General features: G+C 32.7%; 1 protein-coding gene across 1 annotated transcript in view; it reads right to left on the bottom strand.

The window, feature by feature from the left end:
• LOC140447331 (para-nitrobenzyl esterase-like) overlaps positions 1 to 25,061 on the bottom strand; it is a 31,964-nt gene extending 6,903 nt beyond the window's left edge. The window contains exons 1-9 of the mRNA XM_072539931.1: positions 24,918 to 25,061; positions 19,724 to 19,897; positions 16,668 to 16,817; positions 15,222 to 15,375; positions 11,603 to 11,788; positions 11,211 to 11,401; positions 8,486 to 8,669; positions 700 to 872; positions 181 to 298 (exon numbers count right to left, since the gene is read on the bottom strand). Of these exons, the coding sequence (XP_072396032.1) occupies positions 181 to 298; positions 700 to 872; positions 8,486 to 8,669; positions 11,211 to 11,401; positions 11,603 to 11,788; positions 15,222 to 15,375; positions 16,668 to 16,817; positions 19,724 to 19,897; positions 24,918 to 24,971 (1,384 nt within the window). The 5' untranslated portion in view covers positions 24,972 to 25,061. The remainder of the gene's footprint in view (positions 1 to 180; positions 299 to 699; positions 873 to 8,485; positions 8,670 to 11,210; positions 11,402 to 11,602; positions 11,789 to 15,221; positions 15,376 to 16,667; positions 16,818 to 19,723; positions 19,898 to 24,917) is intronic.

The raw sequence follows: 25,061 nt of genomic DNA, 5'->3' as shown, positions 1-25,061 counted from the left end.
TTTTGCATAATTATACGTTTTAAACAAAAAAAGTTCTAAATTCCATTAAATTCCATACCGATCCTGAAAAGAAAAATCTGACTCGAAAGGGTTAATTCTAATTGTAAATATTGTTTAAAAATGTGAGTCTTTGGATCTTTTTCCTAATAAAATTAAATTTATTTAATCCTTTAAACTTACCTATGTCAGTGCTGTCATCTGGTAACCACGATAGCTCATACAGATAAACAGGTACATATCGAGAGGCACATTCAGCTTGCCGGAAGGTTGATCGTGCAAAAACCTCGTCAGTAGTGTACTAAAAATTTATAAATCATAGATTACGTGTCGAAAGTGAACTCCCTTGAATAACCCTTATATGCCTAAGCGGGTAACTCAGGGTCGCTTATTGGTTGTTTTTTACGACGAAAAACGTGCGCTAGGGTTTCGCCAGTAATTCACTTAGGCATCTATGTTTCAAATTTATAATATTTAATTGTTGAGTTGAGTTGAGTGGATGAGAGTTGGCATGAAAGTACCGATTGGTATGGGTGGGTTTGGTATGGATAAATGGAGTGATGAAAATCTTGGATTGGTTTTTATTTATAATAACCTGTGTCTGGGGGCTCGGGAGACTAAGACTTCGGAAACCCTGAAGAAGACATCGATACATCGATGTCGATATATTTATATATACGTAGTTCATGTTGTCTGTTTTACCTTTATTAATGCATTTCTATCTTCCGTAAAGGAAGAATAGTTATATCTTCTTTTTAAACCTCCACCAACTGTCTCTTTGTCCTCTTCGGCTACGTTAAGGTAATCTGATACAAGATTTGTTACATTTTTGTCAAGAAATTCGGCCCTTTCTTCAACTGTTTCCTTGTTAGTTGCTACAAATAAAAATGTAGAAGTTAATTTCCAAAAATAAAGGTTAGGTCTAATATTATGTATAATAAGCTATTTTACTTGTACGTAGAATTTGTACTTAGAATTAAATTCCTAAAGGAGTCACACAGAGGCGCCGGGCGAACTTTTGACACCAAATTGTGTTTTTACCTAGGGTAAACAAAGGGTTAAATTTTATTACAGGAAATTTCGTTACAGTGCCGTAAAGCAGGTAGGTAATTAAGTAGGTAGCTAAAATAAAGCAGGTAGTTAAATTTTCCAAATATTAATTGTTAGTTGCGTCTAAATTCACAAGAAAATTTTTTATTTGTAATTTATTTCTGTTTGACATTGACTTGTGCATGTATACGGATATTTAAAAAATTAGTTGTAAAAAAGTTGCTGTGGTCAAGATTTATTAGTGGTAAAGCATCACGCTTTCTCGAAACAGAAAGTATTAAAAAGCGGCGAGATATTTTGACGCTGATATATGATATGATATTGTTATCCAAAGAAACACTAAGTATACATAACCATGAAGCTGATCCAAAAAAGGTTCAAATAAAGATGGTAACCAATGGATATAAAAGAAAATCCAAAGAGGACATTTCAGAAAAGCCTACCAAAATTATAAGAACTAATGTTACTAAGTGTGAAGCTGACGGTCCCTGTCATAACTAGCACAAGAAAGAGTATTTAAAATTGGGGAGTCAGGGGGAAAACAATCATAGTCCAAGTTTTCTAGCAATAAATACATATTACTTTCGGATGGTACGGAGTAAAAGGGAAAAACGTTTACAGTCCTTTTATTACAATGTTAAATGAAACAGTGTACTGGGGAAAAACCATCATAATCCGCGCGCTGCGAGGGAATAACTGCCAGGGACCGAAGGGGCACCATCTCTGTCTCAACGGGTCGGGTGGGGTACAGCATTTCTGTGATTCTCTTTCTTAGTTAAGCGACTTAGTTGGTGTATTCTAGTTTGCTAGTTGATTTTATTTGAATAATAATAAAATAGTAAGAAGATACTGACTAAAATGGAAAGTAGTGGTAGCGATTGTAGTGATGTAGATGTGGGGACTGCTGCTAAAAAAAGAAGAAAAACAGGCAGTGTTCATGACGTTATGAAACTTCTGATAGCCTTCACTCATGAGGTAGGACCAGATTGCAAATGCCACCGTGTTTGTTGTTTTGGAAACGTCAACGAAGCCAAAAGGCGAAGAATTTTGACTCAATTCAATAAACGCTAACTACGACTATCAAAATAAAATAGTTATGTATTTGGTCTGATATCCGTTCTCCCAGTTATGCGTCGACAAATTCGAGTGGGTACGGGGACACCTAATCTTGCTTCTTATTTCTATCGTGTTAGGAGTGGCCCTGATGGAGACTTTCGTGATGTACAAGTATGTTTTAAAGCATTCTTTTCTATTCATGGAACTTTAGCTTTCTGAATACAAAGAATTCGAGAATTACTGGCCTCAACTGATACTGTACCATTAGACGCTAGAGGAAAACATGGAAATAGGCCGCACAAAATTTCTGAAGATACTATCGTCAAAGTGACAGAATTTATTGGTTTCTTGAAAGGAAGAAAATCGCATTCCTCCCGGAAAAAAAGTAAGACGACTTATCTCCCTGAAGAACTTAATATAACTAAGTTACATTCTATGTACTTAGAAAAAATCCCGATAATAAATTATCGTATGATAAGTTTTGCGAAATTTTTGAAACAAAGTTTAATATTGCATTCGGTTTTTATAGGAGAGACACCTGTGGCTACTTTGACACTATAAAAACGGAAATATCTGCTCTTTCGTAGAAATTAAATGCAGCAGTGATGAATATAAAACCCAAATCTTAGAGAAATCACAAGGAAAAAACAACGAGAAATAACTTAATCTTGCGAGAAGTGAAAAATTTTATTCTGTGAAAAGAAAATACCAAAAATTGTTGTCAAAAGCAATCGATACCTAAACCATAACCATAGACGTCCAAAAAAATATACCAACCCCTAATATGCAGATCCTCAAGAAAGTTGATATAGACTAAAAAGACATAAGATGTATTGAAAACTTGTACTGGCATCAAACGGTACAGTTAAAAATAGACAATTCTATATCCAAACCCATACATATAAGAAGGGGCGTTCGACAGGGATGTGTGCTTTCCCCTCTTTTATTTAACATTTATTCAGAAGCCATATTTCAAGAGTCTTTGGAGGATGCAAAGATGGGAATCAAAGTGAATGGAGTATTGGTCAACAACATACGATATGCTGATGATGGTGTCTTAATTTGTGACAACATAGTCGATCTTCAACAACTTGTCACTATAATCGGAGAATACAGTAAGCGAATGGGATTAGAGATTAATACCAAAAAAACCAAATTTGTGATCATCTCCAGAAACTTGGATGCACTTGAAAACTCCACCATAACACTGAATACTAAGTCCATTGAAAGAGTGAGTAAATTTAAATACCTGGGATTGTGGCTTGTTGAAGACTGGGCATCGGACAGGGAAGTAAAATGTCGCATTGAGCAAGCTCGACAAGCTTTCGTAAAATTCAAGAAAGTACTGACTTGTTCGGAGTTCGATCTTCAACTGAGACTAAGGTTTACTAAGTGCTACGTGTAGTCAGTGCTGCTATATGGCGTAGAGGGCTGGACACTCAAAACGAGGGATATAAACAGATTAGAAGCTTTCGAAATGTGGCTCTATCGCCGTATCCTCAAAATACCATGGACAGCGAAAATCACAAATATAGATGTCCTTAAAAGAATAAACTAAGAACGCCAACTTTCGAAACCACCAAGAAAAGGAAAACGGCGTATCTGGGTCATATGATGCGAAATGAAAAATACCAGTTTCTCCAACTTATATTCGAGGGTAAAATTGAAAGCAAGAGAGGAATGGGACGCAAGAAAATGTCCTGGCTCCGAAACATAAGGCAATGGACAGGGATTAACGACATACAATCTCTGATACATATTGCAAGAAATAGAGAATTAATGGAAAATGTGATCGCTAACATCCATTAGTGGATTTGCATCTGAAGAAGAAGAATATGACCTCAAGCGATGTCTACCATAAACGGTAATTTATTTTATCACTTTTAATGTGTATGTATTGGCCCATTCTACCTCTGTTTTCTATAATTATGACGAATAGGTAGCAAAAAAGGGGGCTGACGATGTATATATGATAATTCATTACTTTGTGTATAACGTACTGTCATCTCAGGTTCAAAATTTGATAATATTTTGCAACTCTTGTGAAGGGCAAAATAAAAATTACACAGTTTTTCAGTTCCTTCATTATCTAGTTCAGACAGAAAGACGGTTTGAGTTTGTGAAAGTAATTTTTCCCATCAAAGGACATTTCTATCTAGAGTGCGACCGGGACGTAAGTTTAATTAATGAAGAAACATATAAGGAAACTCCGAATGATCGGAGAGAAGTCCTCCGCAACAGCAGAGTGAGACCGAAACCGTTCCAAGTCATAGACTGTGAGAAAGGTATCAAATTTCTGAATTGGACTAAGCATTTCTCCAAGTATCCCAAGAAATGCACAATGGCAAGGAGACGTATTCGAGTATTGGAAATCAGGAAAAATAGTCCTCAATTTATCTTTCAGCAGGATACCTATTCTGGATTATTTGTAAGCTCGCTATTTGAATGCAAAGTTAAACGAAATACTAAAAAAAATTTAAGGAAAGCTCATAATATCAAAACTCCGGAAGTTACTAGCCACAATCATCCCGAAGCTTTGTACAACTGCCAACTTCCGGTCAAAGCTGCAAAGTTACAAGATCCTCTCCACTTGATCACATATTTGGAAAACGTAAACTCTAGAAAATTCTACACTGATTTACAAAGTATTGAACAGAAGGGAAGTTCGGAGGAAGAAACATTTTAGGACACAGAAGCTTGAAGGTACTGGGGAACGTTTATTGTCCATGCCGGCACACTCAATTTTTTGTATGATGTTTGGCAAATAAAATATTTTTTTGTTTTCTCTTGATTTTTCCTTTGTAAACACGTCGACGTACCACTGAAAAAAATTACCGATTTATACGGTTGAGTTAAAAGAATGTGTTTTAATTTGAAACATTAAATTTCGATTTTCATTAAAACTGTTTTTGTGGACTCAGATTGTTATTCCCCCAGACGTCTCAATTGTCGTCGTAAACTGAATAACATAACGTGATTAGTAGGTATTTTCCTAAAACCTGTCGCAATGAAAGTTTTTTGTTTTTAAACCATCCTGAATTTAACATAAATGTTTTTTCATACGAAACAAATATTCATTTAAAATAATATATGGTTGAGTGCTCGAATATACAGGGTGGTCCTTAAGTAATTGTACAAACAAAAACCGTAAATTCTACTCTTTAAAATATTACGATTTAAGCCAAATTGCTTTAATAAAATGTTGATATTAGGAAAGATACAGGGTGTTAAAGTGCAAATTTAAAATTCTATTTTTCGCTATAACTTACATGTTTGTAAAGATTTATGCATAAAAATTTACAGCTGGGTACTTTTAAATATGAGAAATTATAATTTGATGCACACTTTGATGTAGCTGATAGAGGTCGCCACATATGCCACATATGTGGCATAAATTTGCACTTCACTTTTTTGCTATTTGAGTTACCTGTATTTTTTGATAAAAAATATTAAAGATACATTATTTTAACAAAAAAAAAAGGTATACTTCTTAATAACTTCAAAACTTAACAGTTTTCGTAATAATCGCATTTTACAAATCAGCTGCATAATTCTGATGTAAGGCAATTACTCCAATCAACGAAGGAAAAATAGACAAAAACATTAATAAATCTAAATTTTGGTTTAAAATACCTTTAACTAAACTCAATAGTTAACGAAATATAAAATAAAATAAATATATCAGCAGGATAATTAATAATAGAATTTGACAAAAACAGAATAATGGGGATTTTACATAAAACATTTTACGTTTTATGTTAAATTAAAGTCATAATCAAAACATTTTGTTTACAAACCAAATTAAGAAATAGTTTAACTAAATAACATAACTTTTTGTCAACGTAAGTGTTCGATATCACCACCATTTTCTTTAATTCATTTGTCAATATATTACATAAAAGATCGTCTCATGTTAAATAGCATCATTGATTCTAAAGAAACTGCTGCAGTATTTATTTCTTCCCATAGTTGGTTGCGAATGTTTATGGAATTCTTATAGACACATTGTTTTAATATGCCCCATACACCAAAATCAAGCGGATTAAATTCTGGGCTACGTGGTGGCTATAATGTATAATGGATGAATATATTCTTTTGGATACATATCCAAACCTTATGGTATATTATGGAACTACATCTTATTTGTGGCAGAGGTTAAACTGTGATGTATTTGATTCATTGGTTACTTACATAAACACAGAATAACCTATAGATATCATTACTTATTTATATGATTACGTTACAGCTTACGAGTAACTATAATTACATCTCGAACAAATGGTCTATTATGATTAACTAACGAACTAATATTATGCTGAACTAAATTACCTGTGTGTTTACTATATTTATAACAATATCGGTTATTAGGCCAACAATAATGTTTTTGTAAAAATGCTGAGTCTTTAAGGTTAGATTGGTAGGAAAAGTATTATGAAACAAGACACATATGTGTTATTCAATACCTGGGTTTTAGTTTCTAATTGTCCTAATAAAAATGGTTAAATAATTTACGTAATGAATGATAAGTATTTTTGGGAATTTTTGATAAATTAAAAAATTATATATTATAATTATAAATAATTATATCAATATCTCACGACATTGCAAAGGAATATGACTGCCACGATAAATCCAACGTTCAGAATAGTTTAAGTATGTTCTCACTGCCTTCTCTCTAGAATGTGGTGGTGTACCATCTTTCATAAACCACATATTTTGGGTTTTCAGCATTTTACAATAGGGAAAAAGTAATACAACTCCAGTAGGTATGGAAACTTAAGAAGCGATATAAAAGGGAAATTGTAAATATGATGACGGCCAACGTCTGAATACGGACACGCACCTAAAGAAGAAGATGAAGAATATTTTCATAAGACATTTAGCAGCCATAACAAAAATTTTGTAATGTTACAATATCATCTTTGAGTTATTGTAATAACAATAAACTATGAATTATGCTTATCTACAGGAATTCAGTGCTTCACCGCACAAATATTACAACTAAGAATTATTATGCAGCTGACTTATAAAATGCGAATATCTCGAAAACGGTTAAATTTTGAGGTTATTAACAGGTATACCTTTTCCTTGTAAAAATAATGTATCTTTAATATTTTTTAACACAAATAGAGCTATCTCTAAGAGCAAAAAAGTTAAGCGCAAATCTATGCCACACATGTAGCATATGTGGCGCCCTCTATAAGTTACATTAAAGTTTTTATAAAATTATAATTTATCCTACTTTAAAGCATCCAATTATAAATTTTTGTCCAAAAATATTTACAAACGTAAAAGTTATAGCGAAAAATAGAATTTTAAATTTCCATTTTAACACCCTGTATCTTTCTTAATATCAACATTTTATTAAAGCAAATTGGCTTAAATCGTAATATTTTAAAGTGTCGAATTTACGGTTTTCGTTTGTACAATTACTTAAGGACCACCCTGTATAAAATTTCTCTACTCAAATAAAAGGCATATGTCAAGCACAGTTTTTTATTAAAGCTTGCCCAAGCACTTTCGCTGACATCTTCAGCGGCATTTCGTCAAAAATGTTGGCAAAAATAAAGAGAGAACGCCCAAGAAAAAAACGGAAAGATGTAGTGACGAAAGATGTCAGAGAGATGGGAATCAGAGATTCGAAGGTGACAGCTAGGAACAGAAAACGATAAAAATTATCTATCAGGCAATGGGCCTAAAAGGCTTATACATATCGGGGCCTAAAGATGAGCAATTGTGAACAAGACTTTTCTTTTCTTTAATATAATAATGGACGAAATAATACAAGCAGTACGTAAAGGTCATGGTTACAGAATGGGGAACAAAGAAATCCAAATATTATGTTATGCAGACGATGCCGCATTAATCGCCGATACAGAAGACGAGCTCCAAAGATTAACACACATCTTCAATACAAGAACCAAGAAATATAGTATGATAATATCAGCAGAAAAAACTAAATGTATAACAACATCTAAATAGTCATTATGATGTAAAATCGAAATTGATGGGAAAATAATAAAAGCAGGAAGCAATGTTTAGATATCCGGGAATAGATATAACTAGTTACAGAGATATTAAAGAAAAAGTACGACAACAAAGCTTAAAAGCAAGTAAAGCGGCGGGATCTCTTTTTTTTAAAGTACTTGTGCATTTTTGAATATGCTGTATATATTTCCTTTAATAAAACATTCTTTTATGCACATCTTCTATATAAAATAGTTTCGATGTTTCACATTACGGCTACGAGTCCCATACGGCTCACTTCTTTTTTTAGCTCCTAATGTCCTTTAATATCTTGTTTTTCTTTTAGTTTAAAACGGACATTAGTAACGTTAATTATTTACCTTATGTGCAAGACAATTTAGAAAAATATACTTACTTGCTAAGAACAACAGTGATTCTTCAGAATTGAAGCCGATCAGGAGTGGTACTAAATTAAACCGACCATCAACTACAGCTCCATGCATAGGTTCAGTGACAAAAGCATCATCGTAGAAGTCATTCTCCAAAACTGGTTTAAAAGTAATGCCATCCATAAATCCAAAGCTTTCTCCAGATTTAAACTATTTCCAAATAAGTTGTTTATATTAGAAATGAGGGTCATTAGCAACATTCATATATATATATATATATATATATATATATATATATATATATATATATATATATATATATATATATGGATATTTTGGGTCTTGTAGTCAATATTGGCCTTTAAGTAAAACTCTTTAAGGTTTGCTAAGCTTTCGAGTTTATTTAACTCTTTTTCAAAACATACTAAAAATCAAAACAAAACACTACATTAGAACAATGAAGTTGCTGTTTCAACAGGCTTACCCTTGTGAGGATTGTATTATACAATTAGCAAAATTACATTAATTTGATTTTCTTTTTCTTTCTGTCAAAACTACTATGGTTTTTTGACTAGAATTACTATGGTTTCCATGTCTTTTCTATTTTTTATATTTATTTTAGGTTAGTTTGACAAAGGAAGTGTCTATGTTTATGTAAACCTTCATTGCAAATTTTGATATCAAATGTAAAAATGTTTCATTTGCACTTATTAAACAAGCAACAGAGTTTATGTTATTAAGTAATTAAGAAGGAAAAAAACCAAACACAAATAAAAAATAAATTTGATCTCATTTGAAATTGGAATAATCCCTTTAATCTGTATAACTTTTAAATAACCTTTATATCGATTGTTGTTCTTTTCTTTAAAAGAAGATTACTGTATATATCACTAAGATTTTCAATATCTTCTCTTTTGTTTAAGGTGTTTTGTGTAGTTTTAATTAAACACATTTTTAGAAATAGTCTTTTGTTGTAATTTCTTTTCCTTCTCAATATTTCTGCTTGATCATAGATAGGCGTGTGGCCCATCGTAATAGAATGTTCAAACTATGATGCCGCTAATAATACCGACTGATAAAAAGTTCGCATCATCGAATCACAAACTTTACACATTACAAATACCGACTGTCTTTCCTCTTGCCAGCCAACATGTATCTTCCTTTTCCACCCAAAGACTTCTGGTATCTCAGCATTATTTAGGTGATATGTTACAGTGGCGTTACTAACGCAATACTAATATTAAGAATGACTTCCCACATTAAAAACTTATATTAAGAATGACTTCCTACATTCGGCTATTCTGCTACGAATCCGACTCGGATTCTGACTAGTTCTGTATCCATGGCTTCATATATTCAGCGCACGTTGATGTGCTCAGTGGGCCTTTATAACATCCTGATTTTTTCTGATCATCCAGCGGGTCAAAACATCCATAAACAATAAATCTTCTTGTTATCTCCAAACAGCCTCTTGTCTTGTCTCGTCACTGTTACAGCTTACCACTCATTACTAGACAAAGCCTTGGTGATTGGTTGATTTTACAAAACTCACGTCACTAAGTCGATTTTGTTTGGCCGAAAATTGCACTGTATCTTTTATTATCCGCATCTTACTTCCGTAATCTGCGGCAATAATAAAACGTTACTGTCTCTTTCAAAATAATCCCGGTTGAACCCCAAAAATGTAGTAGTTCTTTATTATTTGAAAAGGCACTAACATTACAATTAAAGCCCGCGATCAATACTATAGGTCTTTATTACACAAAACAAACTGTAGTGGTGTTATTTACCAGTACAAGATTGATACATAAAAATCACAGAGAATTGGTCACGAATTAAAATCGAACACACTCCCCAAAACGTCGTTAAATCTTTCGTCTTTTAATAGCTACGAATCGGCAATATTTCCGGGTTTGACAATATTACGTAAACTCCTTTCAGGCCAAAGCGACAATACCGACTGATAAAACTGTAGATGCATGTCGAAGTAAGAGGTTATTCCTAGCATCGTTCAATAGCCTCCAGTAAGAAGCTTCAAATTTGTCTTCTTTTTTTTCTTCTTCTTCACTGGCTTTACAACTCAGGGCGACTCTTCGCCGCATCCACTATCGCCCTCCATCCTCTACGATTTTGCGCTTCTATTTCCCATTGTTGTACTCCAATTTTAGATAAATCGGCTTCAACATCATCCTTTCTTCTTTTTCTCGGTCGGCCTACTGATCTTCTATCATCTGGTCTTTCAAAAAACACTGTCTTTAACACTCTGTCATCCTCTGATCGTACCACGTGACCTGCCCATCTTATTCGGTTTATTTGTGGTTCACCTAATTCGCTATCGAGGGGAGGTCTACCGACTTCATGTAGTTTCTTGTAATGATTTTTTTTGTTCTTTGGAAACTAACAAAGTTTTTGTACCGAATAAATGTACATCTTAAGGGCATGCTATCTAAAATAGTATAATTAAAGAATATAGTAGCTTTAAACTCCTCATTTTTAAAATATTATTAATTATATTTAAGATTAATTATTACAGTTAATAATAATTCTTATAAAAGTACTACTACAAAATAAGACAATTTTTTTGCTATTTTAAAGGAACAAAAAACTGATTCACCTTTTTTATTCCTTTTGTCTCATTTGCTTTGTTAAATTTAATAAGTTCACTCAATATATTTATTAACTTGTTCTGTTGTGTTGCGTCTGATTGTAGTCTCCCCATGACAGCAATAGTGAACGAAAATTAATATTTACCGTATTCTGAAGATCCATTATATCTGAATAGGAGGCTTGTTGCAATAGCTCTAATAAATCACTGGATCTGCTTGATGTAAATGAACTATTTAACGCTTTGCCGAATTCAAACGCCAGGTTTCTGTCATTTGATGGGTACATGGATCCAGATAATGGCGATCCACTTTGTTGGATAATTCCATTAAATAAGCCTGAAAGTAGATTATAATGACTAATATTATCTACTTAAAGTTATCCATATTTATTTATAATTTCCATAACTTTAACCGTGATAACTATTCGTCACCTTCTCCAATACGTGCATATTTATAAAAAAAGTATTAATCCGTGTTGTTTATACTGCCCAATGGAATAAAATTTTAAGTAATAGATTGTTTAATTACAGTACATACCTTTCGCTGCTCTACTCAGGAAATGAAATCCAGCAGACATACTTCCAGCACTTTCTCCGCCTACTGTGATTTGTTTGGGATCCCCTCCAAATTTATGAATGTGTTCATGTACCCACTTCAGGGCCAACAGTTGGTCCTTAAGTCCCAAATTACCGGGAATATTTTCATCAAGTGTTGTTAAAAATCCTAAAAGTAAATCATGAGCGAAAATATTTTTATATCAAAAAATTTAAAGATTTCGAACAGTATTTCGAACAGATCTTTTTTATATTTATCTTCATAGTACCAATAATAACATGCATCTCTCGCATTGGGACACAGATGTAATACAAAAAACAGAAGGTACAAGCCGCCCACGACAAATGTTTAAGAGAAATCGCAAAAGTGTGCAGGTACGTAGCTCAGATTAGAGATCTGAAGCAAGTAAGAGTACAGAGGATGATAAAAGAAAAAGTGTGAGTAAAATTCGTTGACCAGAAAACTACCCAAACCAGATCCTGCGATAGAAATTAGGGTATAATGTGTTCCATATATGGAAGCACAGAAGACCTAAACCCCCGATCCAAAGAAGACTAGATAGTATTGTAGATTTATCAGAAAAAACCATTAGGCAAACTCTAAGGCATTATCCATACATCAATTCGTTATTGAATCTTAGCAAAAGAAACAGTAAAAATCCAAAGATTTCTAGGTATTCTAAACCAAAATTTAGATTTTTGCCTAAATCTGTGTCTTTTACAATTTTCAAAGCAAGGAGACGATAGATAGAACATCACGGAGAATCTAAAATTACATTCCACGACATATCGGTGCGCCATCTGAGAATAATACAAAAAGTAAAAATCCAACTACTAGACTAGAAATCCTACTTTTTGTTGTACTCTCAGATGGCACAGTATGCGTCTATATGAAGTTATGAAGTTGTTTTGTCATTACTTCCTTTGACGGAAAATATTTGATTTCACGTTCAAAGCTTCTACCCGGTTGCCCTGGTGAGTCCTGCTAGGACGAAAGACGTACCAGCGGATTGTAGAGACTTCCCGCGCAAAGAAACTTGTAAGAAAAATGAAAAAACTTGATCACTAAAATATTATAATAGAACCAACAAAACAGCGTAAGAAAAAAACCTTTAAAAAACTGAACCAAATCCAGAAAGGGATCTCGAAGCCCGGGGAAGCAACTCAACGATAAGTCAATTTTAGACGATAGCGTGACTAGTGTTATTAGGTAAATATTCATTTGGGGATCATTGTACTTAGGATCCCCATAGGTCAACCATTTTGATTAAAGTAACCCCCCTAACTTACCAGTGTGCTTAGTACAACCCTGTAATTTTCAAAATGTTGGTGAAATAGAATATTTCCTTTTGTTTTTATTAAATTCACTCCACCCTGTATGCCTAGAGGACTGAAATATTTCTTACAACAACAAAACATGCTCGCTAATTAAAACCTGTAAAAAAAAGACCAATTCCGCCGGTTTACATCGGCGACCGTCCCAAACAACAAGTCCAGAGTATATACCACCAATAGTACCTATACCTACTTTCATTAAGCGATGCAGGGCGTATAAACAAAGATAAATTTAGCAGATGATTGTTAAGGATGTTCCAAATGAGTCTGCTCGTTCCGATAAGTAACAGTATAATTATGACACTTTATTAATTTTTTTATTTTCTCAACTATTAGTGTTTATTGCATAGTATATAAATAATTTTTATCACTGAATACATAGTAAGTAAAAAAATAATCCGATTCATAAAATTAATGAATATTTTATGCATACATGCAGTAACAGTTCTTCAAGAATATTTAAAAACTAACCGAAATGTCCATCTTTATTTTGTTACTGCCGACGTCGTCGGAACTCATACAGGTTCGGACACGATTTAAGTAGGTATTATATTTCGGTATTGAAATTTTGTAATTTGAATCGATTTGTGAGTATATTTTTAGTCATCTTGATGGTTAAAGGACAATAAATTATATTTATGCTGTTTATGTTGAATTAGCAATTATTTATTGTGCGATTTAAAACTATTTAAGTATATATTTTTTTTGTATAACGACCCTATCTATACGTGATTGTGATTACTGTAACAATAACCACGTATTTCAATAACTGATATTGAAACCAAAAATGATTCTGCTGATGAATTGGTTGAAAATACATGGAATCCTCCTCGAAAACGAAGTAAAAGAAGCCCTCTTAGCGTTGAAGTTAAAGAAATCATTTTAAATGTTTTTAAATGTGAAATTCAATGTGTAATTCAAAATGTGAATCATCAATTCGCTGGACCAAAAGTATGTCTGACCCGGAAAAAGAAGTTTGACACAATTGATGATTTTGACAAAAATTATTTTTTGTCATTAGAAGACTGGTTCATAATTTTTTTATGAGCAACGAAATACCCACCGTTGATAAGGTTTTAAAGAAGGTGAACTATGACCCTGATTTGCCAAATTTTTCGAAAACCACATTTTACCGAATATTGAAAAACTTAATTTTCAATACAAACGTAGGGGAAGAAACGCTCTTTTACTAGATAGAGACGACATTGTGATGTGGCGAAGAGAATATCTTCAAAAGATAAAAGCTTATAGACTTTACGTTTTGTTCTGATGACATATTTATAGTACGTACATATGCATTCCCTAAAATTTTCAGATTTAGATAATTTAACAGTGACGAGTCACGACATATTAATAATTATATATAATTATATATATATTATATATATATATATATATATATATATATATATATATATATATATATATATATATATTATTTCAACATCATTGAGTAATGAGTATTTTTTTTGTTATTATTATTATGAAACTTTTTAGAATTGTACAAACAACTAAGTATAGTAAAAATTAAAAATAAAACTTACATTTTTGCAGGCACTCTGTACATAAAATTGTTGGCAAAAAAAATAAATTCTTGGGTTTTTCGCCCTGTATAAATGGTTCCTATTATCGGATATCAACTAAAGGTTCTTTGTCGAGCCCTTTTGCAAAATTAAAATATAAATTTCGTATTTTATAAAATAATATATATTCTCACTAAACAAAAAGATAATCCCAAATGCGGCCCTGTTGCAGGCCTACACGTGGTAATGTTTACATCTTCCTGCATCGGTTAATGAATTTTACTATAGTGTAGAGTATATACCCCCCTAGTAAGGCAAATTTGTTATTTTGTTATCGTGGCCAATTTCATATGCGAAAAGGCAATAAATCTAAGTCTTGTGATTAAGTCTGGAGGCAGAGCATCGAGTTATACAGCGTTATCTCATAACGAGATATACGTTCGAATTCGTTAAACAAAACAAAGGACAAATACTTGAAAACCATACATACGATAAGCACCTAACCGTCCAAATCTGAAAATCGTAGATAGTCCAAGGGTATTAGTCAGTCCGAGTGAACAGAGCTATGTAAAAAATTAAGGAAAGCCCATAGTGAAAAGATAAAATTTGACAAACAAGACTTTTTTCAAAAAAATACACACACTTTTTTTGTCTAATTCTGCAATGATTAAAATTTATTTTTTTAATGTTAAAGTTCATTTATCTTTTAATATCGAATTTATAGAAAGAAAATATAGTGCTTACCAAATGCTCCTAATCGATAGTTGATTGTTACCACTACTATATCATAATCAATTAACAATTTTGGGTTGTAAAATAATATTGAACCCGAGCCAGCAACAAAGGCTCCACCATGAATCCAAAAGAATACTGGTAAAGATTTATTGGAACTAGGTTTCTACAAAATAAATATGTTTAAATAAACTTAGTATCTATTACATAAATTTAGAATCTAAAATAGTAAATTAATAGAATTATTATTTAGACCCATGTTGCTCTTCTCGCCTATATCATTTCTCATGTAGCTTTATCCCATGTCTGCCTTGATCTACCTTATTTCTTCTCTTTTCCTATACCTGTTGGTCATATCTTTGACCATAACTTAAAGGGGTGTCACTCATTCTTTGTAGATATCCCCACCAAAGTTGGCTTTTTAAAGCGAAGCTTCTATATTGGCATTATATTCCTTTTTTCCGTGGCTGGTCTCGGCTTTTTGAAAGACATTAAAAAATGCCTGTTATCGTAGAAATTAGTAGCTACGACGATTTATTCAGAAAGCATTCCACTGTACGGACAATCAGTATGGATTGCAATGTTTTTGATTGGAGGACACAAACAAAACGAGTTATTAAGCTGCCTAGTTTATGGCACTTAAAATTTAATAAGGCAAAGCGGTTTATTTTTTACAAAAAAGAAAATGTTCTAGCCCAAGGTGCTTCCAATTACCGCAATAACGTTGGAAAAGCTAAAAGCGTTTGTAAGAAAAAAATTTTCTCTTTATTCAATGACTCATAAGAAATCACCACCGAGAAAAGAATGAAAGGAAAATAAAGACACTATTAATAGTCTCCTTTTCAAACACTGTAGAGAAAATTGGAGAAGCCTTCCTGAATTGCCAAAATGCAGAAAATGACTGTTTTTTCGTTTGATCATAACTGATTGAGGCTCCTTTTGATTTTTTTTGTTTAATCATTTTCTTTATATAACTAAAAATTTTAGTTTTATTTTTATGAATAAATCCCTTATGTCTTTTATTGAACTAAATACGGTTTGTTATTATTTTATATATTTATTTGCAAAACTGGTTGTTTGCAATACACAATTTTTTTTCTAAAAAACTGTAAATATTTTAGGTTAGAAACTTTTAATTTCTATTGCTAGAATCTCTAAGCAAAATTAATAAAATTTTTAACGTTGTCAACTAAACACTACTCGGCCGTTAATAGTTTTTTTTTGATTTTCCAAAAAATGACTTTCGAAAAAACACCAAGTTTTGCAAATAATGGCCTCAAATATCGTCTGGTCCAATATTTTTATCATTCCTACTATGCCGTATTCCAATCAAATAAATATTTCTTTGTGAATTGCCTGACAAGAAAACCTATTGAACTCCGACTAGGAGATATCCAAAACTATAGCAACAAATAAAAAATAAGGCTTAACGACATGTTGCACTACAAATATACTTACCACTGGTGTGTAAACATTCAGAACCAAGCAGTCTTCAGCGGTATTGGTGTCAGAACTCGAATAATTATCTAAGATGAATACTTGCGGACACATTTTTAAGCTGCTTGTAACATTCAAGACTCCGTCCCATGGACCATGAGGTTTGGGTGGCTGAGAACAACAATATGTATTTTTATTTATCAAGTTATAATAATTTATATTCATACAGTGTGACCCATTTAGATTGGAAACGCCTCTATAAAATTTGAAGTTGTTAACCGATTTTAACCAAACTTTTTTTTAATGTCATGTAATAAAAGGTCTATTGCGGGACAAAATATGAAATATTTAATTGAATTTTCAGGTCATTCTACGATACTTTTTCTTCGTCGAAAATGGAGAATTTGTATTAGCGATTTTTTTATTAAAAACATTCTACGCCACTGTATTTAGAGTGGCTTCAAATAGCTATGACAAAAATTTCATTAGGATATATTTATTAATAACAAACTTATGGCAACTTAAAATTTTAAAACTCACTAAGAAAAAAACACTCTGTATTAACGTTAAAAAAACACTCTGTATTAACAGAAATATGGAAACATAATTTTAGTTTAAATCCTAGTTGCCTCTACCAATCCACCATCTAATTGGATACATTTGTCGTAGCGTTTATGAATATTTCTAATTACATTTCTTAGTTGTTGAGGAGTAATTTCTGCACATGTCTGTCGAATTCTTGCACGAAGTTCGTTTACGTCTCTTGCACGGGTTTCGTAAACTTTTTGTTTAATAATTCCCCAGAGAAAGAAGTCTAAAATTCTGAGATCTGGAGATCTGGGTGGCCAATCTATCAACGGACTACTCCGGCCTATCCAACGGTTCGGAAATTTTTCATTTAGCCATTGCTTCACGGTTCTGGCGTAATGAACAGAACACCCATTTAACTAGATACACAAATTTAATTGTTCATTAATTGGGAGCTCATGAATAGCATCTCACAAGTCGGTGTTTAAAAATTCTAAAAAGTTCTGTGAGTTCAAGTTTTCTTCAAAAAAGAAAGGACCAATAACTCGCTCGTTCAGTATACCACACCAGACATTGATTTTTTGAGAATACTGGCTTTTACAGTTTATTACCCAATGGGGATTATCTGCTGTCCGATAGCGACAATTCTGTGATGATACTACTCCATTTGTAGTAAAAGTGGCTTCGTCGGTAAACAACACGTTTCTTAGAAAATTTATATTGTTTAAATATTCTACTTGGGCCCATAAACAATATTCTAAACGTTTTGCTTCGTCGCCTTCTTGTAATGTGTGTAAGAATTTTGGTTTGAAAGGTTTAATATTATTTACCTTAAGACATCGCCGAATACTCTCTCGAGGCACATTCAAATATAAACTGGCATTCCTTAAACTGGCATTAGGGTTATTTCTGAAATGATCTAAAATGATTTGATCATTTCCTATTCTTCTTTGTAACGGGTTATTTTTTAAAATAAGTTTTGATACTGCACCATATTCATTAAATATTCTATTTATTTTGTTTACCGTACCGCAGCTAATATTAGGACAATCCACATGTCTGTCATTAAATATTGTACAAACTTCCCTGGCACTTCTATCGTTATCTCCCAAAAGACGTATAATTTCAATTTTTTCTCTCAAACTTAATCTTGCAGCCATGACACAAAATATTATTAAAAGAATTTGAAGTAAATATTTTTGCAGATATTATGCATAAATTTATGCTAACACTGAAATTTGTATGACACAAACAATGTCAAACAGTAATATCGTTGTCATGGCAACTGAGATTTAAGTTGTAGCATGTAAAGTTAATAATAGTGTAAGTGCGTTACTTGCATTAAATTTTTATGCTATTTTAAACATTTTTTTGTCTAGTAGTGGTTTATTATTAAAATTATTTGAAAAATAATTAGTTTTATGGTTATCTGTTGATACAGGGTGTTCTTTTTTTACTCGTAGTTTAGTGAGTTTTAAAATTTTAAGTTGTCATAACTTCGTTATTAATAAATATATTTTAATGAAATTATTGTCACAGCTATTTGAAGCTACTCTAAATCCAGTGGCGTAGAAATTTTTTAATAAAAACATCGCTAATACAAATTCTCCATTTTCGACGTAGAAAAAGCCTTCTTTAAGAGAACCCTCAGAACTCCCAATGTAGGTAATTATAAGCCATCTCCCTTTTCCTGAAGGTTCTTTAATACCTGTAGACAATCCCTCTAACACAGCTTGACGGTTGCTTTTAACATTCTTGTCTTATCATACCTTGGAAACCATATGACCTTAATTGATTCATGTCTCATCTAATAATATATTATTCGGTTAGTTTCTCTGTACTGTTTAATTTTTCGAAGATACTTTCTTCTCCAAGAAACGATTTCCACACTCTCCATTAACATTGATTTTATGTTAATGGTTTCCCAGGAAAAATTTAATTCGTAAAGTATCTTCTACAATCAAGTTCTACTGATGCCCAGTACATCATCATCTTGAAATGAAGCATATATTTTTGTAATTGTTGGAATTTCCTTGGCAAAACAAAAAGAATGAACCTTTCTTTGAATTACAATTTTAACATTTTTATTAATTTCCAGTGATCGTCTCCCTGATTTTACAGTAGGATTAGTGATGACCCCTTCCTTGTCCTCCTTTCTTAAATTATAAATTGTCCTCTTGGAACATCCTGTGTACTTTGTGCACATCTCCACAACACTGTCAACAGAGCACGTAGGATTATCGTGTTGTAATGCTTTAAAAACATTTAATATGATGATCTTTTCGTTGGCTGAGAACGCAGTGAGCTTTGCAGCCGTTTTGCTGGAGAAAAATCCGCCATGACGCCGAAAATCTACCAACGAGTATTTGAGATTTCAAAAGATATCAAAGATTCAAAATATAATATAGGTACGGTGTTTACAACATTTTTACTTGAACTAGATTTTTTAAAATACTCTTTGTGTATTTATGTTTCGTGTTTATATGTATATATAGTGTTGTTTATTTTGCACAGTTTGCTATTGGCTTTAAAAAACAATAAATCCTTACCCTAAATCTGTTGCTTCCTATAGGAGGTTCTGCATAGGGAACATCTTGAAAAGCATAGAAATCGTTTCCTTCGGAACTTTGAAGAATGTGTCCACGGATTTTGCCTAAATTTTCCAATTCGACTATTAAGTCATCTTCCTTGAACTGTGATCCCGTTACAGGAGATGAAAATACCTATAAAAGAAAAATAAGAAAATACGATAAGCGAGAATGATATACAGATACGGAAAAAATTATAGTTACTATTACAAAATTGGCAAAATAACTAACAGAGATACTAACATTATGTTTCCACTCAATAGACAGAGATCAAAATAATATTTCCCGTTAGTCTCTATTCCACTTTGTGCATTAACGCCAACAATGAAGCGTTTTACCGAGCGATAAACCTGATTGTTTCCGATCAAATCAAACACACTTTAAAATAAGATTTTTAAAATTTATTTAAAAAGTAACTTTCAGTCTCCTCCTCAGTCCTAATCCCTTTTGGGATGTGGTGACACCATCAGGCCTTTACAGTTTTTTTACGATTTCCTTCCATCCTTCCCTGTCCTGGGCTAGTTGTTCGGCTTCATGTAACCCTTGGTTAATCAATATTTTTGTTTGATCTACCCAACGGCTTGGAGATCTTCCCCTAGGTCTCTTTCCTTCAACTCTACCCTCGACTATCAGTTTTTCCATGGTACCTGTTCTTCTAGCAATGTGTCCAAAATACTGCAAATATCTCTGTTGTATTTGTTTAAGCAATCTGTCCTTTACTTTAAGCTTCCAGTAGTGACAATAAAAACTCAAGAGCCCGACTCTTTGTCTGCAAAAATAGTACAAATATTAAAATGGTACTTCTGTACAAGAGACTAATTATTTATTTATTACAGCTTTTCCAAATAGGCCAATACCCGTAGAAAAAACTGTATTAGCTATTCTTTATCAATTTGAAAAGTTTGGCAATACTACTACTAAGGCAGATGTAAAAACTGCTGGATATCAGGTCAACTTCGTGAAAAGTAATTTAGTTAAGAACGAGATATTACAGAAAACCAGCTCTGTGTATTGGCTAAAACGACGCCGTGGCCAAGTAGGCAAATTGCTGATGAAGTTGAATTAAATTAAAAAATAGTGAGAAATTCAAATACGTTATTTGGAAAATACCAAATAATCTCTTATTTTTAATTAAAAAACGTAATTCTTCACGTATTTGAATCTAAACTGAGTACATTCTCATGAAAATGATAAAACTATACCGATATCAAAAGTAATTTTACTCACAGAACCTACGAAACGAATGTGCGAAGTGATATTGATGCCACGATTCCATTTAATATTGTTCTGAAGCTATTTTCTTGTCGCATTTAAAGGTTAGGTTTCTCCAAAAATGTGTTTTTTAAAAATAAATTTTATTTATTGTACAAAGGATATTTGAAAATCAAACTTTTCAAGTAAAAGAAATTTTTTGTAAATAATGGCTCTGAAAATGGCTACCCAAACTCTGTCCAATTTGTTGGTGGGTAATGTCATTTCTTTGAAACGAATCATCCGAAAGCAAAAAACCAGATTTTTTCATATTCTGTATGGAAATGGCAGTCTCGGCAAAGTGTTTACGGATTGTATGTCAACGATTGGTGCAAATCGAGGAAAGAAGAGCCCCTTTCGATAGCATCGTTTTCTAAAACCTTCGATTAGAAGAACTTTGCACTTTTCCGCCCTAAAAAAGATATATGTGAAAAAACCTCCACATTATACTACAAAACAAAGCTCCAAGTACACAATCTCTGTTTCTATAACTTAGTGAATTCCGATATTTTATATGGAATGAATGTGAATAGGGTCTTGGTTCTGAGAAAGTTGCCAGTCATCATCATCATGCAACCTCTTCTGTCCACTGCTGGACATAGGTCTCTCCCATTTTTCGCCACTCTTCACGGTTCTGTGCTTCTTGTTGCCATTTCTTGGATGTTCGTCTAATGTCGTCCATCCAGCGTGTTGGTGGTCGTCCTCTGCTGCGTTTGTCTTCTCCCGTTGTCAGTATTTGGGTGTATTTCATGGAACAGAAAATTTTACCCAGTGTCCCTCATTCTGTAGAAGGGACTGATGAAAGAAGAACCATTATAATGTATTCGGATGGTGGTGGGTACCAAAATAGAAACGCTGCTATGGCCAATGTTTGTTAAATCTAGCAATCACTGATAATCTAATAATAGAGCAAAAATATCTTGAACCTGGCCATACGCAGATGGAAGTTGATTCGGTTCATGCAACCATCGAACAAAAACTAAAAGATAAAGTCATTAACCTAACGTCAGATTAAGTGCCTATCTGTCTAAAAGCAAGAAAAAAGCCTGCTCCCTACCAAATAAAACATTTAGCACATGATTTTTAAAAAAATCTTGATTCAATTCAGCGCTATAAAACAATTAGATCAGGAAGAGGTAAAGGTGATTTAAAAGTTACAGATATTCGTGCTTTGAGGTATACACCCGAAGGTGAAATTTATTATAAAGCCAGCTTTGCTAATCAATGGAAACCAATTGCTCAACGTAAGAACAACAAAATTAATTCACATTCTTGTGACCAATTGAAGGACTATATCTAGAAAGACGTAAACTAACCTAAAAAAAATATGAAGACCTTTAAGCAATCAAGAAGACGTTGTCGGTAGACTACCACAAATTTTATGAAGATCTTTCCTATGAGTAGTGTTATTATTGTTTTTATCCTTTTTGTACTTGGAATAATAAAGTTTCGTTGCGTATAGAATACGCGTGTTTGGTTGCATTAAACTGCCAAGTCTATTATTCGCCTAATTTATAAAACTGATATCCAGCTATCTCGCAAAAAATACTTAAAACTAAAATTATCAGTATAAATTTTTATAATTTCAATGATGCAACAATTATTATACCAATTTTAAGGACTATTTTATTGTTTTCTATTCATTTTTATCAAAAGAAATGTTGCGAAATCGTTTTTTGCCTCTCCTGTAAAATTGGGTAAAATGAATTTAGCAGGTTAACACTTTAAGGCGACGTATGTGATAACAAAACATCAGAATACACCACAAAGATAAAAGTCAAAAGCTGACATGATGACTCCACAAGATACCTTTTCCAAAAAAGAATAACCGAAAAAAGCAGAAATACATATATCACAGAAAATGGTGGAGTTGAAAAAACCTGGGCAAAAATTAAGTCTAATATCTTAGCCCTGGCCAAGGAAGTTCTTGGTGAAAGAAATATAAATAAAAATAAATCATTCCCAAGGCGAAGTACTAATTGGTTTTGTACAGAAGTGAAGGAAAAATGTAAAGAAAAGAAAAAAGCTTACTCGAAATACATGTCAACCAAAACACAAGAGGCATGTCATAATTACAATTAGAAACGAAACACATGCACTTATAAGAAAAATAAAAAATGATCACTCGGAACGCTTTTCGAAAGAAACGGAACATGATTTTTACGGTTTGCAAAAGGAAATATGGCTTTTCATTAGAGGTCGAAAAACGAGGTAAAGGAACTAATATAACCAAAACACATACAAATGGATACGTCAATTGACTACCTAAAAAAGCTATATGCAGAGGAAAAACAAACGACGCTAGAACCGGAAACACCAGAAATTACCACAAATGAAGAACTTAATATAAATGTACAGGAAGCTTGGAAAATACTTGAACATTGATAAAATTATAAAACACAATAAAATATCAGAAGAATGGAGAACGAGCGAACTAATTCCTCAACCAAAAAAAGGAGATAAAAAACAGCCAGAAAACTACAGAGGTATAAACTTGTTAAATAATACGCTAAAACTTACAACTAAAATTTTACAAGTGCTAATAAATCAGAGGATAAGTTTAGCAGATGAACAACAGGGTTTTCGTAGTGGAAGATCGTGTACAGATGCAATATTCGTTATAAAGCAAATTACTGAGAAATTACTGGAGTATAATAGACCAGCATTTCTGTGTCTGATTGACCTAAAGAAAGCGTTTGACAAAGTAAGACTCGAAGATGTAATACATATTCTGTATAATAGAGGAGTTCCCCTAAATATTATAAAAACTATCGATAACATATATCAAAACAACAAAATGGAAGTCAGAATAGATGGACAACTTACAGAACCTATACAAATAGGCAGCGGAATAAGACAAGGGGATTCATTGAGCCCCATGCTCTTCAATTTGATCATGGATGAAATCATCAAAACCGTTAATAAAGATACAGAATGGGAAACAAAAAAATCAAAATACTCTGTTACACAGAAGACACAATATTGATAGCCCAAAATGAAGATAGTCTACAAATACTGGTCCACAGATTTAAAATAAGAGCAAAAGAATTTAATATAACAATCTCATCTCAGATAACTAAAACAATAGTAATCAGCAAAGAACCAACCAGATGTAAAATAGAAATTGATGGCATCAGTATTGAACAAGTAATGGAAATAAAATACCTGGAAATTACATTGTCTAGCTATGGAGACATGGACAAAGAAGTGAGAGATCAAGTAAAAAAACCAAATAGACTGGCAGGATGCCTTAATAACACTATATGGTGAAACAGACACATTGACACTGAGGTGAAGTCAAGAATCTATAAAACCAATAATGACATATGCTTCAGACACAAAGCCCGATACAGCCACAACGTAAAGGCTACTGAAAACAGCAGAGACGACAGTACTGAGAAGAATTACAGGAAATACGCTGAGATATCGATAGAGAAGTGAATATCGATAGTGGAATAACCACATAAACAGAATGGAGGAGACCCGTGTCGTCAAAATAGCAAGAGTCACCAATCGGCAGAAGAAGGATCGGACGACCGCGCGCGCAAACGATGGAGTGACAACCTTCCATACAGGTGTTAATCCGCCAATGAACAAGCAAAATTGCTTATAAAGAGGAGGAAGAAGAAGAAATAAAAATAAAAGGGCCAAGAAATAGAGGTAAACTTGAGAAGCACTAGTTTTACGACACCGAGAAAAATTTGATAGCAAAGCAGAATATGTATATACAGATACGTAGTAATGAGAAGACTAAGAGCTAATTGCCAAACCCACCACGTGCTGTAACGTCCGAAAAATTTTAATGGATTTTTTTTATTTAACATTTTTTGGGATATATTTGATACTACAAAAAATGTTTCATAAACATTCTTAACTATTAGTCTAAAAATAAAACGGAACTCACCCCTTTATTGGCAACGTACCACAACGAACAAAAAAGTACCAATCTTAAACCCATAGCTCTTCTATTTGGCAAATGTACTGTGTGAGTATATTTTATATAGAATTTTAATTACCATGGAAATATTTTTAAAAGCTTTTTATTCAA

This window comes from Diabrotica undecimpunctata, chromosome 8 (genome assembly GCF_040954645.1).
Source record: "Diabrotica undecimpunctata isolate CICGRU chromosome 8, icDiaUnde3, whole genome shotgun sequence".
Lineage (NCBI taxonomy): Eukaryota > Metazoa > Arthropoda > Insecta > Coleoptera > Chrysomelidae > Diabrotica > Diabrotica undecimpunctata.
This window is presented reverse-complemented; position numbering and strand designations above follow the sequence as displayed.